Consider the following 17677-nt stretch of genomic DNA (forward strand, 5'->3'; position numbering starts at 1 on the left):
AGCTACTGTTTACAGGCCTCCTGGGCCATATACAGCGTTCCTCACTGAGTTCCCTGAATTCCTATCGGACCTTGTAGTCATAGCAGATAATATTCTAATCTTTGGTGACTTTAATATTCACATGGAAAAGTCCACAGACCCACTCCAAAAGGCTTTCGGAGCCATCATCGACTCAGTGGGTTTTGTCCAACACGTCTCTGGACCCACTCACTGTCACAGTCATACGCTGGACCTAGTTTTGTCCCATGGAATAAATGTTGTGGATCTTAATGTTTTTCCTCATAATCCTGGACTATCGGACCACCATTTTATTACGTTTGCAATTGCAACAAATAATCTGCTCAGACCCCAACCAAGGATCATCAAAAGTCGTGCTATAAATTCACAGACAACACAAAGATTCCTTGATGTCCTTCCAGATTCCCTCTGTCTACCCAAGGACGCCAGAGGACAAAAATCAGTTAACCACCTAACTGAGGAACTCAATTTAACCTTGCGCAATACCCTAGATGCAGTTGCACCCCTAAAAACTAAAAACATTTCTCATAAGAAACTAGCTCCCTGGTACACAGAAAATACCCGAGCTCTGAAGCGAGCTTCCAGAAAATTGGAACGGAAATGGTGCCACACCAAACTGGAAGTCTTCCGACTAGCTTGGAAAGACAGTACTGTGCAGTACCGAAGAGCCCTTACTGCTGCTCGATCATCCTATTTTTCTAACTTAATTGAGGAAAATAAGAACAATCCGAAATTCCTTTTTGATACTGTCGCAAAGCTAACTAAAAAGCAGCATTCCCCAAGAGAGGATGACTTTCACTTTAGCAGTGATAAATTCATGAACTTCTTTGAGGAAAATATTATGATTATTAGAAAGCAAATTACAGACTCCTCCTTAAATCTGCGTATTCCTTCAAAGCTCAGTTGTCCTGAGTCTGCACAACTCTGCCAGGACCTAGGATCAAGAGAGACGCTCAAGTGTTTTAGTACTATATCTCTTGACACAATGATGAAAATAATCATGGCCTCTAAACCTTCAAGCTGCATACTGGACCCTATTCCAACTAAACTACTGAAAGAGCTTCTTCCTGTGCTTGGCCCTACTATGTTGAACATAATAAACGGCTCTCTATCCACCGGATGTGTACCAAACTCACTAAAAGTGGCAGTAATAAAGCCTCTCTTGAAAAAGCCAAACCTTGACCCAGAAAATATAAAAAACTATCGGCCTATATCGAATCTTCCATTCCTCTCAAAAATGTTAGAAAAGGCTGTTGCGCAACAACTCACTGCCTTCCTGAAGACAAACAATGTATACGAAATGCTTCAGTCTGGTTTTAGACCCCATCATAGCACTGAGACGGCACTTGTGAAGGTGGTAAATGACATTTTAATGGCATCGGACCGAGGCTCTGCATCTGTCCTCGTGCTCCTAGACCTTAGTACTGCTTTTGATACCATCGATCATCACATTCTTTTGGAGAGATTGGAAACCCAAATTGGTCTACACGGACAAGTTCTGGCCTGGTTTAGATCTTATCTGTCGGAAAGATATCAGTTTGTCTCTGAATGGTTTGTCCTCTGACAAATCAACTGTACATTTCGGTGTTTCTCAAGATTCCGTTAATTTGAAGGGGTGTCCACATACTTTTGTATATATAGTGTATGTTGACTATGATGCAGGCTGTGTGAAGTGGTTGGTAGTCATTATATGGCTTCTATTGTGTTACCAAACTCACTAAAAGTGAAAAACTATCGGCCTATATTGAATCTTCCATTCCTCTCAAAAATTGTAGAAAAGGTTGTTGCGCAGCAACTCACTGCCTTCCTGAAGAAAAACAATGTATTCGAAATGCTTCAGTCTGGCTTTAGACCCCATCATAGCACTGAGACTGCACTTGTGAAGGTGGTAAATTACCTTTAAAATGGCATCAGACCGAGGCTCTGCATCTGTTCTCGTGCTCCTAGACCTTAGTGCTGCTTTTGATACCATCAATCACAACATTCTTTTGGAGAGATTGGAAACCCAAATTGATCTACACGGACAAGTTCTGGCATGGTTTAGATCTTATCCTTCGGAAAGATATCAGTTCTTCTCTGTGAATGGTTTGTCCTCTGACAAATCAACTGTAAATTTCGTTGTTCCTCAAGGTTCCGTTTTAGGACCACTATTGTTTTCACTATATATTTTACCTCTTGGGGATGTTATTCGAAAACATAATGTTAACTTTCACTGCTATGCGGATGACACACAGCTGTACATTTCAATGAAACATGGTGAAGCCCCAAAATTGCCCTTGCTAGAAGAATGTGTTTCAGACATAAGGAAGTGGATGGCTGCAAACTTTCTACTTTTAAACTCGGACAAAACAGAGATGCTTGTTCTAGGTCCCAAGAAACAAAGAGATCTTCTGTTGAATCTGACAATTAATCTTAGTGGTTGTACAGTCGTCTCAAATAAAACTGTGAAGGACCTCGGTGTTACTCTGGACCCTGATCTCTCTTTTGAAGAACATATCAAGACCATTTCAAGGACAGCTTTTTTCCATCTACGTAACATTGCAAAAATCAGAAACTTTCTGTCCAAAAATGATGCAGAAAAATGAATCCATGCTTTTGTCACTTCTAGGTTAGACAACTGCAATGCTCTACTTTCCGGCTACCCGGATAAAGCACTAAATAAACTTCAGTTAGTGCTAAATACGGCTGCTAGAATCCTGACTAGAACCAAAAAAATTGATCATATTACTCCAGTGCTAGCCTCTCTACACTGGCTTCCTGTCAAGGCAAGGGCTGATTTCAAGGTTTTACTGCTAGCCTACAAAGCATTACATGGGCTTGCTCCTACCTATCTCTCTGATTTGGTCCTGCCGTACATACCTACACGTACGCTACGGTCACAAGACGCAGGCCTCCTAATTGTCCCTAGAATTTCTAAGCAAACAGCTGGAGGCAGGGCTTTCTCCTATAGAGCTCCATTTTTATGGAACGGTCTGCCTACCCATGTCAGAGACGCAAACTCGGTCTCAACCTTTAAGTCTCTACTGAAGACTCATCTCTTCAGTGGGTCATATGATTGAGTGTAGTCTGGCCCAGGAGTGGGAGGGTGAACGGAAAGGCTCTGGAGCAACGAACCGCCCTTGCTGTCTCTGCCTGGCCGGTTCCCCTCTTTCCACTGGGATTCTCTGCCTCTAACCCTATTACAGGGGCTGAGTCACTGGCTTACTGGGGCTCTCTCATGCCGTCCCTGGAGGGGGTGCGTCACCTGAGTGGGTTGATTCACTGATGTGGTCATCCTGTCTGGGTTGCCCCCCCCCCCCTTGGGTTGTGCCGCGGCGGAGGTCTTTGTGGGCTATACTCAGCCTTGTCTCAGGATGGTAAGTTGGTGGTTGAAGATATCCTTCTAGTGGTGTGGGGGCTGTGCTTTGGCAAAGTGGGTGGGGTTATATCCTTCCTGTTTGGCCCTGTCCGGGGGTGTCCTCGGATGGGGCCACAGTGTCTCCTGACCCTTCCTGTCTCAGCCTCCAGTATTTATGCTGCAGTAGTTTATGTGTCGGGGGGCTAGGGTCAGTTTGTTATATATGGAGTACTTCTCCTGTCCTATTCGGTGTCCTGTGTGAATCTAAGTGTGCGTTCTCTAATTCTCTCCTTCTCTCTTTCTTTCTCTCTCTCGGAGGACCTGAGCCCTAGGACCATGCCCCAGGACTACCTGACATGATGACTCCTTGTTGTCCCCAGTCCACCTGGCCGTGCTGCTGGTCCAGTTTCAACTGTTCTGCCTTATTATTATTCGACCATGCTGGTCATTTATGAACATTTGAACATCTTGGCCATGTTCTGTTATAATCTCCACCCAGCACAGCCAGAAGAGGACTGGCCATCCCACATATGCTCTCTCTAATTCTCTCTTTCTTTCTCTCTCTCGGAGGACCTGAGCCCTAGGAGCATGCCCCAGGAATACCTGACACGATGACTCCTTGCTGTCCCCAGTCCACCTGACTGTGCTGCTGCTCCAGTTTAAACTGTTCTGCCTTATTATTATTCGACCATGCTGGTCATTTATGAACATTTGAACATCTTGGCCATGTTCTGTTATAATCTCCACCCGGCACAGCCAGAAGAGGACTGGCCACCCCACATAGCCTGGTTCCTCTCTAGGTTTCTTCCTAGGTTTTGGCCTTTCTAGGGAGTTTTTCCTAGCCACCGTGCTTCTACACCTGCATTGCTTGCTGTTTGGGGTTTTAGGCTGGGTTTCTGTACAGCACTTTGAGATATCAGCTGATGTACGAAGGGCTATATAAATAAATGTGATTATGATAATTTGATTATGCTTTCAGTACTAGATTCATTCTGCAATCCTTTGATTGGGTGGACAACATGTCAGTTCATGCTGCAGGAGCTCTGATAGGTTGTAAGTCTATTGAAGGGGGTGAAAACCAAGAGCCTCCTAGGTTTTTTATTGAAGTCAATGTACCCAGAGGACAGAAGCTAGCTTTCCTCCGGCTCCACCAAGTGCTGCTAAAGCTACTGTAGACCTTCATGGCAGAATAGTGTTTTTTTAAATCAATTATTTGGTGACTTGTGAATATATTTAGAATAGTTTTAACTAAAAAGGATCACTGTTTTATTGTTTCACTATTTTATTTTTATGACATTTTCTGAGGAGCATGGTCTTCCTCTTCCTCCTCTTAGGATCTTCCACTACGTACTAGGTAACCCTTCACTCGTAAGGTCTACATAAAGCTGCCATAAACGTGTCAGGAACAATAAATTGAATTGATCCCAACCTTGGTCACAACCCTGGACCCAACCCTGGACCAAGTATTGTGTGTGTTTAATATCTGTCCATGTATTTCTGTCTGTGTTGTCCTCAGAATACTCAGTGTGTGAGTGATGGAGGCAGGGTGATCAACAGTGTTCTGGAGGGGGACGTCATTGTTGCGTCAGGAGCAGTTATCCAGCACTGCCACCTTCAGGTCTGGAGGAACTCAAACATAGAATAAAATGTGTATTTAAAACATTTATTTCACTGTGTCCCCGTATGCTTGGATGTTGTATGACCTTTGACCTCTTTTCCCAGGGACCAATGGATGTGCATTCAGGTTGTTTACTCTCAGGCCTGGAAGTGACCTCATCTTCGCACATCCAGCAGCTGGCCTTAACCAATGACCACATCATCCAAGGGCACCACATACAACTGGGAGAGATGAAGATTACTGTTTATACAGTGCTGGGGGCTTACGATGATCTTAAGGTAGCAGGGCGCTGTCTTCTCTCTCCTCCTCCCTTCCACCTTCTTTAGATATTTCACCATCTGAATGGTAGGACTGTGGACAGAGGCTGTTTAGAATGTCTGTTTGTCTCTTACAGACTTTGCCTTCCCATAGGTTTCATGCAATGACGATGGTGCCACCTTTCTGAATCACAGATGGAGTGACCTCTACAGCCGCACTGGAATACAGTAAGCATGTTAGCTTGATTGCTAACCTACTCTGCTCATGATTTGGACCCTTGGAATGATGAATGTTATATTTGCTGGGTCCCTCTGCTCTTTCTCTCCCTAGGCCTGAGGATCTGTGGGGGTCCGGGAGGTCCCAGTCACTCATGGAGGCCCGCCTGTTCCCAGTCTTCCAGCCGCGGGGTGGTGCGGTGGGGCTGGAGGTGGGGGTGTGCTGGCTGTTGGGTGGGCCGGGGGCACTGGAGCAGTGGAGGGCCGTGTGGAGGCTCTCTCTCCGAGAGGTCCTTTCCCTTACTGACCAGGAGGGGGAGCTGCGCTGGAGGGAGGCGCTATTCTTCCAGGTGGGGAGGAGGAGAGTGATGGACAACTTGAAGAGCCAGAGCGATCGTGGGTTGTTACCCAGCTTCAGGGCTGCCGTGCTTGGAGGCCAGCATGAGGAGCTCCTCTGCACACTAGACTCCAGTGAGTATTGATGTTCCTTTATTTGACCGTGAGAACACATGGGCATTTACACTGCAAGGAGTTGCAGTGTGGAGAAGTTAGTGTCTCAGGCACCATCTTATTTCTTTCACCTTTTCAACACTTGAAGTTTATGTTCTCTAAATGTGTGTTTGTGTGAATTCCTGGGGGTGCAGATGCCTGAATGCATTATACAGGCTCATTTTGCACTCCTGCTGTCAGACGGCCATAAGAATGGAAAAAAGGCTGGTGGAGACCAAGTAGACATACTGTTATCTACGTGCAGACATGCTCTCAATGACAATAGTAACCTTGTGTGCTCCAGTTGCAGTGGGCAGCGGGGAGAACCTGGGAGTGGCGGCCCGCTGCCTGGCCTGTATAGCTGACGTGTTGGCCTGCCTGGCCGGGGAGGGCCGAGGGGGGCTGAGGAGCGGGCCGGCTGCTAACCCCGCCTGGAGCCATGCTTTCTCCATCCTGGAGCAGGGAGACCTGCTGGGTGGCGTCCAGGCCCTGGCCACCGAGAGAGCCAAGTGGCTCAGCAGGTCAGACCCATACTGATACTATTAACTATTAACTGCTGACATCTGTATATGCACCATAATGTTTACTCTCTGCAATATCAATTCCTTAAGACTGTGGTCAAGAAGGAAAGGAAACCATTAATTATTATAATACATTTAAATTAAGTCAGAAGTGACAGTATATGACTGCCCCCTGCAGGCCAGACCTGCTGGTGCGTGCTGCACGGCACTATGAGGCGGCCGGGCAGGTGCTGTTACGACAGGCTGTGATGTTATCACAGAGATTTATCTACATTGGTCAAGGTGAGGTCCCGCCCCTTGGGGAATGGCAAAATGTGGAGTGTCCTGCCAGACTGGACCTCTCAGGTGAGTCAATAGCCCTGTTCTTTCACCCCTAGAACAGCGTTTCTAAAACTCTGTCTTCGTGACCTGAAGGGGTACGCTTTTTGTTTTTTCCCCTAATGTTACACAGCTGATTCAAATGATCAAAGCTTGATGATTAGTTGATTATTTAAAGAAGCTGTGTAGCGCTAGTGCAAAAACCCAAATGTGTAGCCCTTGGGGTGCCGAGGACCGAGTTTGGGAACTCTGCCCTAGACCTTTCCCTTAGCCAAACTCTAATGGCAAAGCTCTTTTGAGGAGTTATCCCTACTCTTTTAAACCGGGACAATACCCCTAAAAACATGCCGTTAGTTTCTACTCTGTTTATTTAGAACCTAACGGACATCTAGTCAAAGCTCAAACCAAGTTTATTCACCCACTGTGTCAAACAGCTGCTAAGACGTGTTTCCACCAGCACAAGTGTTTAAACCCCCTTTTAGGTGGAGTCTCCTCCTTTTCTATAAACACTACATCTTTGTTGTTAGGCAGGAAGTTAAGTGATGTGGGCAATAAACTGTCCCTTCTACCTTCATGTGACCTGACCTCAGCCCCCATTCCTCACTAATCCACAGCTATCCACCCTTATTAGTGACCGCAACCATGTGATTGCCTTTCCCTTACTTAGTAATATGCCAAACCCCTGGCTCTTATCCAACCTCCATTGACCCCACCATATACATTCCTCATACATGTGCCCATTAACGCTGTGTATAGCAAGTATTTCATACTGGAACCCAACAATGCTATGGGATGCTTAGTTTAACAAAAAATGGAATGGAAAGTCATTAGCCTGGTCCTATATCAGTTTGTGTTTTCTTGCCACAAAGCCCGTCAGAGTACTTCTCACAATAGGCTCTATCCCACAGGTGGCTGGAGCGACACTCCGCCCATTGCCTTTGAACATGGCGGCACAGTGGTCAACGTGGCAGTGAAGGTCGACGGGAGACGGCCCATTGGTGCCCGAGCTCGTCGCATCAAAGAGCCCCGTCTGCTATTGGTCAGTTCCAGCGGAGTGCAGGATGATGCTATCGCCATGGAGACAGTTTGCGAGAGGCTGGAGGATCTGAAAGACCACTGTGTGCCATATGCACCTGGTAAGACTTAAATGGGCATTTTTATGTATATTTTTTTGTCCATTTAAAAAAAAACATCAAATTGATCAGAAATACAGTAGACATCGTTAATGTTGTAAATTACTATTGTAGCTGGAAACGGCAGATTTTTTTTATTCTATGGAATATCTACATATGCGTACAGAGGCCCATTATCAGCAACCATCACTCCTGTGTTCCAATGTCACGTTGTTAGCTAATCTCCCTTCACAGAACAGAACTGGCTCTAACCAGAATAGAAAGAGGAGTGGGAGGCCCCGGTGCACAACTGAGCAAGAAGACAAGTACATTAGTGTCTAGTTTGAGAAACAGACCCATCAGAAGTCCTCAACTGGCAGCTTCATTAAATAGTACCTGCAAAACACCAGTCTCAACTTCAACAGTGAAGAGGCGACACCGGGATGCTGGACTTCTAGGCAGAGTTGCAAAGAAAAAGCCATATCTTAGACAATAAAAATAAAAGATTAAGATGGGCAGAAGAACACACACTGTACAGAGGAAGATTGTAAAAAAAGTGTTATGGACCGACGAATCTAAGTTTGAGGTGTTCAGATAACAAAGAAGAACATTCGTGAGACGCAGAAAAGATGCTTGAGGAGTGCTTGGCGCCATCTGTCAAGCATGGTGGAGGCAATGTGATGGTCTGGGGGTGCTTTGGTGATGGTAAAGTGGGAGATTTGTTCAGGGTAAAAGGGATCTTGAAGAAGGAAGGCTATCACTCTGTTTTGCAACGCCATGCCATACCCTGTGGACGGCACTTAATTTTTGTTGAAGCCAATTTCCTTCTACAACAGGACAATGACCCAAAGCACAGCTCCGAACTATTTAGGGAAGAAGCAGTCATGGTCTTCTGTCTATAATGGAGTGGCCAGGCCAGTCACCGGATCACAAACCTATTGAGCTGTTGTGGGAGCAGCTTGACCGTATTGTACGTAAGAAGTGCCCATCAAGCCAATCCAACTTGTGGGAGGTTCTTCAGGAAGCATGGGTTGAAATCTCTTCAGATTACCTCAACAAATTGATAACCAGAATGCCAAAGGTCTGCAAGGCTGTAATTGCTGCAAATTGAGGATTCTTTGACGAAAGCAAAGTTTGAAGGACACAATTTACTATTTCAATTCAAAATCATTATTTATAACCTCGTCAACATCTTTACTATATTTCCTATTCATTTTGCAACTCATTTCATGTATGTTTTGAACGGTAGTGTATGTGGGCCGTGCTGATCAGTATGTGTGTGGAGTCTTGTGTGGCATTTTTCCATGTTTTAAAAAAAAACGATCTTAATAATAATTCTATATCCTTGTGCTGTCTGACTGCTATTGCGTGATCCAGTTTTTCATAAAGGCACATTTCTAGTTGTCATGTTTGAGTCCAGGTCATGCTTTGTGATCAATCATGTTCAATCATCAATCATGTTGTGGTAAAACTGGCAGCTGTCACTGTGAACACTAAATGCTCACCAATTAAAAGGGTGCGTGAACAGAATCAATGTGTCTTTACGCTACACTACATCCCTGTTGGTCATATCTGGTCATCTGCTCCCGTGTGTGTGTGTGTCCCAGCTGCCCTGTTGAAGGCAGTGTGTGTATGCAGCGGCCTGGTTACCTATCCCTCTCGGCAGTCCCTGGATGAGCAGCTCCTGCAGCGCTGGGGCGGAGGGGTGGAGATCCACACCTGGTCCCTCCTGCCGCACGGTTCAGGACTGGGTAAGAAGTGCAATGGGTTGTGCTCAATAGGGCATGTAACAGAAAACATTTTGCAAGACATTGGTCTTGCAAAACGGAGAATGTTTTGCAATGGAAAATGTATTGTCATTTTTATTAGAGAGTCTAAGTAGTCCCTGCCTGTTTCAGTCTGTTTTCTTCCATTTGGTGCCTAATGCACATGACCATGGGCCAGTGTCAGCGTCTCATAACACATAAACCACCACATTGTCTCTTGTTGTTGTGGTGCTGCAGAAAAAGCAAAAAACACTACTTGGTCATCAATGACAAGTGGCACACATTGCCCACTCACTCCTTCACCCTTCTCTCCCCTTCCCCTCACATCCCCTCTCTCACTCTTTCTCCATCTTTCTCCCCGTTTTCTCTCGCACTGCTTGTTGTTGCACCTGCAGGTACCAGTAGTATCTTGGCGGGAGCGGTGCTGGCAGCTGTCTATAGATGCACGGGGCGAACCTACGACACAGACTCTCTCATTCACGCTGTTCTCCACCTGGAGCAGATGCTGACCACTGGTGAGACAACACGCACTCACAAAAACACACACAGTGCATTCAGAAAGTATTCAGACCCCTTGACTTCTTCCACATTTAGTTTGTTACAGCCTTATTCTAAAAGGGATGAAATAAATACATATCCTCGTCAATCTACACACAATACTCCATAATGACAAAGTGGAAATAGGTTTTTAGAATTTTTTGCAAATGTATTAAAAAAAAAAAAAACGAATACCTTCTTTAAGTATTCAGAACTTTTGAAGCTCAGGTGGATCCTGTTTCCAATGATCATACTTGAGATGTTTCTACAACTTGATTAGAGTCCACCTGTGGTAAATTCAATTGATTGGGCATGATTTGGAAAGGCACACACCTGTCTATAAAAGGTCCCACAGTTAACAGTGCATGTCAGAGCAAAAACCAAGCCATGAGGTTAAACAAATTGTCCGTAGAGCTCTGAGACAGGATTGTGTCTAGGCACAGATCTGGGGAAGGGTACCAAAATATTTATGCAGTATTGAAGGTCCCCAAGAAAACAGTGGCCTCCATCATTCTTAAATGGAAGAAGTTTAGAACCACCAACACTTTCTAGAGCTGGCCGCCCAGCCAAACTGAGCAATCGGGGGAGAAAGGCCTTGGTCAGGCAGGTGACCAAGAACCCCATGGTCACTCTTGACAGGGCTCTAGAGTTCCTCTGTGTTGATGGGAGAACCTTCCAAAAGGACAACCATCACTGCAGCACTCCACCAATCAGGCCTTTACGGTAGTGTGGCCAGACGGAAGCCACTCCTCAGTAAAAGGCACATTGCAGCCCGTTGGGAGTTTGCCAAAAGGCACCTAAAGACTCTCAGACCATGAAAAACAAGATTCTCTGGACTGATGAAACCAAGATTGAACTCTTTGGCTTGAATGCAAAAGCTTCACGTCTGGATGAAACCTGCCACCATCCCTACGGTGAAGCATGGTGGTGGCAGCATCATGATGTGGGGATGTTTTTCAGCAGGAGGGACTGGGAGACTAGTCAGGATTGAGGGAAAGATGCTCCAGAGGGCTCAGGACCTCAGACTGGGGCTAAAGTTAACCTTCCAACAGGGCAACAGCCCTAAGCACACAGCCAAGACAACGCAGGAGTGGCTTCGTGACAAGTCTATGACTGTCCTTGAGTGGCCCAGCCAGAGCCCGGACTTGAAGCCGATCAGCGACGCTCCCCATCCAACCTGACAGAGCGTGAGAATATAATACAGGTGTGCCAAGCTTGTAGCGTCATACCCGAGAAGAATCGAGGCTGTAATTGCTGCCAAAGGTGCTTCATCAAAGTACTGAGTAAAGGGGCTGAATACTTGTGTAAATGTAATATTTCAGTTTTTTGTTTTTAATAAATTTGCAAACATTTAAAAATAAACCGTTTTTGCTTTGTCATTGTGGGGTGTTGTGTGTAGATTGATGACCAAAAAAAACAATTTAATACATTTTGTAATGGGGCTGTAGCGTAACAAAATGTGGAAAAAGACAAGGGGTCTGAATACCTTCCGAATGCACTGTACACAGGATACCATTCACATCCTATGCTGTGTGGCTCAGTTAAGGCATTGTGCTTGCAACGTTAGGATAGAGGGATCAATTACCGCTGGGGCCACTGATACGAAAATCTATTCACCCACATGTGACTTCCAAATATCTGTAACTGTCCCCAAAGCATGAGATGTTTTTATGCTTGTGAAGAATGCCTTCACTGTTGCAAAATGTGATTGTTACGCATCAGGACAGTTAACCCGCTCTGCCCTAAAACCATGGCGTGCTGCGTGCTAATTATCTATAGGCTATGTTTCAACTTGTCAATCTCAAACTATTTTCAAACAAGGTTTATTTAACAATTTGAATTGAGGTGTGTTTCGCCCTCCTCAATAATTCACATAGAAGCAGCCCATTTCACTGTGGCGGACAATTTACATTTGTCCGGCTCATTGTAATGCCTCAAACTTCTCTCTTAGATGAGAGCCCAAGCACTTCCCCAGTGTTTCTTAGGATCAAGAATGCAGACATTTGCATCTCCAGTGAGAACAGAACCTGTACTAACTTTTTTCCCCCTGGCGCATTTTCCGACTGGCGTCCGGACATGGCTAGAAGGGATCCATTTTAGCTAATCCTAACCCTTTTCCTAACCTTAACCTAATTATCTTAACCTGCTACGTTAATTTTCCTAACCTGCTACGAAAAGTCAAATCTGACAAAAGCTGGGATCCCTTCTAGCCGTAACCCTGGCGCCCATGTTGCCTTCATTGTTCTTTTCCTTACTTATAATAACTTTGGATTCTTGCATAGATTGTAATGGACACGTGTGTAAAATACTTTTTTGAAGGTTGTTCTGATTATGATGAGCTAATGCTAAGCCACAGGCACGTCACAGGGGTTATGAAGCTGAAGCATCAGTTTAGAACGTTTTCTCACCACCAAATATAGAAGTGAGAGGAAGTCCAGTCGTTAGTAGTGAAACTGGGCCGAGATTCTGGTCATTTTCTCATCTATGAAGCATCTGGATCTCAATACATTTTTCTGTTCCCAAAACTAGAATCCGCTACAAACACAGTGCACTACGTTTTATAGATTTGACACTTTTCCAAAGTAAAAAAAAAATTGCTGAGTCACGAAAACGTCTGTCAGACAAACGATGGTATAGCAAGGTGAAGGGATGGTTCACTCGAGAACTTCTGGAAGTGAATGATGGGAGACGACACATCCCCTTCGTCTTTAACATGCATACTGCAAACAGACCCAACTCATCTTGTTACCTCTTATCTTTGGTTGATGGAGAAAAACACCCATGGCGGCGCGCACAACTACACACCATTGGACTACTTTAGACTTTTAGAAAGGACTTTACTCAATTATTTTGATCACTGGTGAGCTCACCCATGATGTGATGAAGTGTAAATAGTCATTGTTAATTCATATTATGGTTTCTATCAGCCAAGAGTTGTCTAAATATGACAGCTTGTGTTTCGTTTCTCAGTTAGCGCTAGGACCAATGTAGCCTATAAAACACAATGATAATTGCAACATTGTTTTGTGATAAAACAGTGTGGCCAGCTCAAACATGTCAATTGTAACTAGACATTCTAATCACACCGGTTTGAGTGTACACAGCAGGGACCACACGTGTCAAAGGGTTTTAAGTCGCTTTGGATAAAAGCGTCTGCTAAATGGCATATTATATTAATAGAATATTATGATATGTTATTTGTTATGATGCACTCATTCTGTTTCCTTCTCTCTCCCGATCTCCCTCCTGAGGTGGTGGTTGGCAGGACCAGGTCGGAGGCTTGGTGGGGGGAGTAAAGGTGGCGCGCTCCAAAGCCTGTCTCCCCCTCCGGGTGGAAGTGGAACGTCTCCCTCTCTCCGACGACTTTCTGCTCTCACTGCAACAGCACCTCCTGCTGGTCTACACCGGCAAGACTCGGCTTGCACGAAACTTGCTGCAGGTTAACCATCCAGCCTACCACTTATTCAAAGTCACAATGTTAACCCCTTAACTTTATACCATTCATTAAAAAGACTGACTTTTTGTACTTTCAAAAAATAATTGTAACTTATAAATCAGGCCTTTTAGTCTGTATTGAGTTTAAATCTCCACTGTAATAAATCCAACGCTTTCTGACTGTGTGCTAGAACACCTTGTTTCGTGCTTTTAGTCAAGTTTAGGGTTCAAAATATCGCTTTGGGATTTAATGAGGTTCTGTAAAGTTCCTTTTAATATATTTTCACCAAGCATCCACACTTCCTGTTTCCACAATAATATTTCTGATCACTTCCTGTTTACAGTATACAGTTGTGGAAGAACACTTCCTCTCAGTGCTGCAGGCATTTTGTCATTTCACATGTACCATGTATTTACTAGCTGAAATCTTTCAAAACTACATGATCAAAACAGTATGTCAACTTCTACAGCTACTTAGAGGAATAGCCAAGGAGAGGAATAAACTTCAGACTACTGAGCTGTACCCCTGGTGCAGTTTGAAGGATGTTGGGTGTCTCGTCTCTAAAATGGCTGCCATGTTGTTGTGCAGGACACGGTGCGGCGCTGGTACAGCCGTGTGCCCTCCATCGTGGAGAACGCCGGGCAGCTAGTGGACAACGCAGAAGAATGTGCCCGCGCCTGTACAGAAGGTGAGAGGGAGAGGAATGGTCTTTTAAACTCGTACCTAAGTGGGGCTGCATATTTTAATTGGCAGATTTGTTTTCTAGCTGCACCTGTTTTGAGATGGGCGCATGATAATGGTCCCTTCTAAATGAAAACAAATTATACACACACACACACACACACACATATACATATATACAGTGCCTTGCGAAAGTATTCGGCCCCCTTGAACTTTGCGACCTTTTGCCACATTTCAGGCTTCAAACATAAAGATATAAAACTGTATTGTTTTGTGAAGAATCAACAACAAGTGGGACACAATCATGAAGTGGAACAACATTTATTGGATAGTTCAAACTTTTTTAACAAATCAAAAACTGAAAAATTGGGCGTGCAAAATTATTCAGCCCCTTTACTTTCAGTGCAGCAAACTCTCTCCAGAATTCAGTGAGGATCTCTGAATGATCCAATGTTGACCTAAATGACTAATGATGATAAATACAATCCACCTGTGTGTAATCAAGTCTCCGTATAAATGCACCTGCACTGTGATAGTCTCAGAGGTCCGTTAAAAGCGCAGAGAGCATCATGAAGAACAAGGAACACACCAGGCAGGTCCGAGATACTGTCGTGAAGAAGTTTAAAGCCGGATTTGGATACAAAAAGATTTCCCAAGCTTTAAACATCCCAAGGAGCACTGTGCAAGCGATAATATTGAAATGGAAGGAGTATCAGACCACTGCAAATCTACCAAGACCTGGCCGTCCCTCTAAACTTTCAGCTCATACAAGGAGAAGACTGATCAGAGATGCAGCCAAGAGGCCCATGATCACTCTGGATGAACTGCAGAGATCTACAGCTGAGGTGGGAGACTCTGTCCATAGGACAACAATCAGTCGTATATTGCACAAATCTGGCCTTTATGGAAGAGTGGCAAGAAGAAACCCTTTTCTTAAAGATATCCATAAAAAGTGTTGTTTAAAGTTTGCCACAAGCCACCTGGGAGACACACCAAACATGTGGAAGAAGGTGCTCTGGTCAGATGAAACCAAAATTGAACTTTTTGGCAACAATGCAAAACGTTATGTTTGGCGTAAAAGCAACACAGCTGAACACACCATCCCCACTGTCAAACATGGTGGTGGTAGCATCATGGTTTGGGCCTGCATTTCTTCAGCAGGGACAGGGAAGATGGTTAAAATTGATGGGAAGATGGATGGAGCCAAATACAGGACCATTCTGGAAGAAAACCTGGAGTCTGCAAAAGACCTGAGACTGGGACGGAGATTTGTCTTCCAACAAGACAATGATCCAAAACATAAAGCAAAATCTACAATGGAATGGTTCAAAAATAAACATATCCAGGTGTTAGAATGGCCAAGTCAAAGTCCAGACCTGAATCCAATCGAGAATCTGTGGAAAGAACTGAAAACTGCTGTTCACAAATGCTCTCCATCCAACCTCACTGAGCTCGAGCTGTTTTGCAAGGAGGAATGGGAAAAAATGTCAGTCTCTCGATGTGCAAAACTGATAGACACCCCAAGCGACTTACAGCTGTAATCGCAGCAAAAGGTGGCGCTACAAAGTATTAACTTAAGGGGGCTGAATAATTTTGCACGCCCAATTTTTCAGTTTTTGATTTGTTAAAAAAGTTCGAAATATCCAATAAATGTCGTTCCACTTCATGATTGTGTCCCACTTGTTGTTGATTCTTCACAAAAAAATACAGTTTTATATCTTTATGTTTGAAGCCTGAAATGTGGCAAAAGGTCGCAAAGTTCAAGGGGGCCGAATACTTTCGCAAGGCACTGTATATATATATATATATATTGAATAGTGTGATATGTGACAATATTAGCCTATCACTTGTGAATGATAAATTATCACTCGTGAATGATGCCCTGCTTAAGGTAAACAGTGCATTATTTTTTGGGTGACTTTTTTTAACTCAGTCGCACACCTCATGTAGCCTAGCCCATAGGCCTATATGTTTTGATAAGGTTTATATTACAACTAAAGTGGCCAAATAAAGCACATTCATCTGCTTTACAACAGGTGTAGAGTCTGAATTGCATACATACGCAGTGTGTGAGTTTCAAGTTTGGGGAAGATAATTTTCACCATAAAAATGCACCTTGATAATAAAAGCATTTAATGCAAAATCACATTTGTGGTCACTTTTTTGTGAATGGTGTTTTTCTGCTAATGGAACATTCGTGCTTGTAGCCTACTGCCGTGTGCACATTGCTGTGCTTATAATGTGAAGAAATAGCATAGTTTATCAACATTTTCAGCTAAATGTTCTCATCTGCTGTGTCAGGCTCATTGTTTAAAACATTTTTTTATGCTAGTGGTTGTATTAATTTGGGATCTGTCGCATCACACAACTGTCCCAGACTATGTTTGGAATATTTATTTCTTGCACAGAATAGAGTAGGTCGACCTTTGTACTATGGGGGATAGTAGATTGACATAGTCTAGTGCTTTTGCTGTTCGTTAGGCCTACTCATATTGTTAACTGACGAAAAGTAAATGTGGACAGTTCTTCCAATATCTTCAATACGCACCTCGGAATTGGTTAAAAACGTGCACAGAATGGCTTCATGTGCGCGCACACTCAAATTATTTTGAGAAAATATACTTTCTATTTTATTCAGCTTTGTTCAATTGTATTCTTCATACTATAAAATAATGCCACGGAATTCTAAGGAAATCCTGTCTGCTAAATGAAGTAGTGTAGCCCACAGCCATTTGGCATAGCCAGATCAGGACCTAACATAAGGACAACTCAGAGTATAGTATTCTGTTCTTCTGAAATATAAATTTTCTTCATATGTTTCTTTAGTCCTGTCTAAAATACATAATGGATTTATTGTGATGGTGTATTACATGGATTTGTTAGACGTTCCAAAGGTCTGCATCAGTGGCTTGTAGGCTATGCGTGGAAGCCGGGAGATGCTAAATGTGTTTGTTAATCCTCTCCCCTCCATCTCCCTCTAGGCTCTCTCCCCAGGCTGGGGGCTTGTCTGGAGCGTTACTGGGGCCAGAAGAAAGTGATGGCTCCGGGGTGTGAGCCGGCAGCTGTGCGGACCATGATGGATGCCCTGCGCCCGCTGGCCCTGGGCCAGACTCTGGCTGGGGCGGGCGGAGGGGGCTTCCTCTACCTGCTGACCCGCCAGCCACAGCAGGGGGAGGCAGTGCGTCAGGTCCTCAACAACACACAAGTGAGTATATATAGACAGATGGCGATATACTGAAAGGATCAGGTATAGTTCAAATGAAGATGGCAGGGAACGAACAGGGCAGTTATATCAGTCCTATGTGTTTAAAACTTGAGTTTAAAAAGAAACCAAAATAACTCATTTAAAAGCAGAGGTGAGGTATGCTCAG

At 44.2% G+C, this 17677-nt stretch overlaps 1 protein-coding gene across 5 annotated transcripts in view; it reads left to right on the forward strand.

Moving 5' to 3' along the window:
- fcsk (fucose kinase) overlaps positions 1-17677 on the forward strand; it is a 53473-nt gene that overhangs the window by 33186 nt on the left and 2610 nt on the right. For 4 of the 5 annotated variants that reach the window (XM_090201426.1, XM_021564195.3, XM_090201438.1 and 1 more), the window contains 12 exons: positions 4872-4973; positions 5078-5251; positions 5385-5458; positions 5562-5917; positions 6240-6456; positions 6635-6801; positions 7683-7910; positions 9494-9637; positions 10048-10167; positions 13441-13628; positions 14214-14313; positions 17288-17511. In XM_090201426.1, the coding sequence (XP_090057552.1) occupies positions 4872-4973; positions 5078-5251; positions 5385-5458; positions 5562-5917; positions 6240-6456; positions 6635-6801; positions 7683-7910; positions 9494-9637; positions 10048-10167; positions 13441-13628; positions 14214-14313; positions 17288-17511 (2094 nt within the window). The remainder of the gene's footprint in view (positions 1-4871; positions 4974-5077; positions 5252-5384; positions 5459-5561; positions 5918-6239; positions 6457-6634; positions 6802-7682; positions 7911-9493; positions 9638-10047; positions 10168-13440; positions 13629-14213; positions 14314-17287; positions 17512-17677) is intronic. The other variant, XM_090201425.1, reaches the window with a different exon arrangement.

This window comes from Oncorhynchus mykiss, chromosome 2, assembly GCF_057628025.1.
Source record: "Oncorhynchus mykiss isolate SJ-2025 chromosome 2, ASM5762802v1, whole genome shotgun sequence".
Lineage (NCBI taxonomy): Eukaryota > Metazoa > Chordata > Actinopteri > Salmoniformes > Salmonidae > Oncorhynchus > Oncorhynchus mykiss.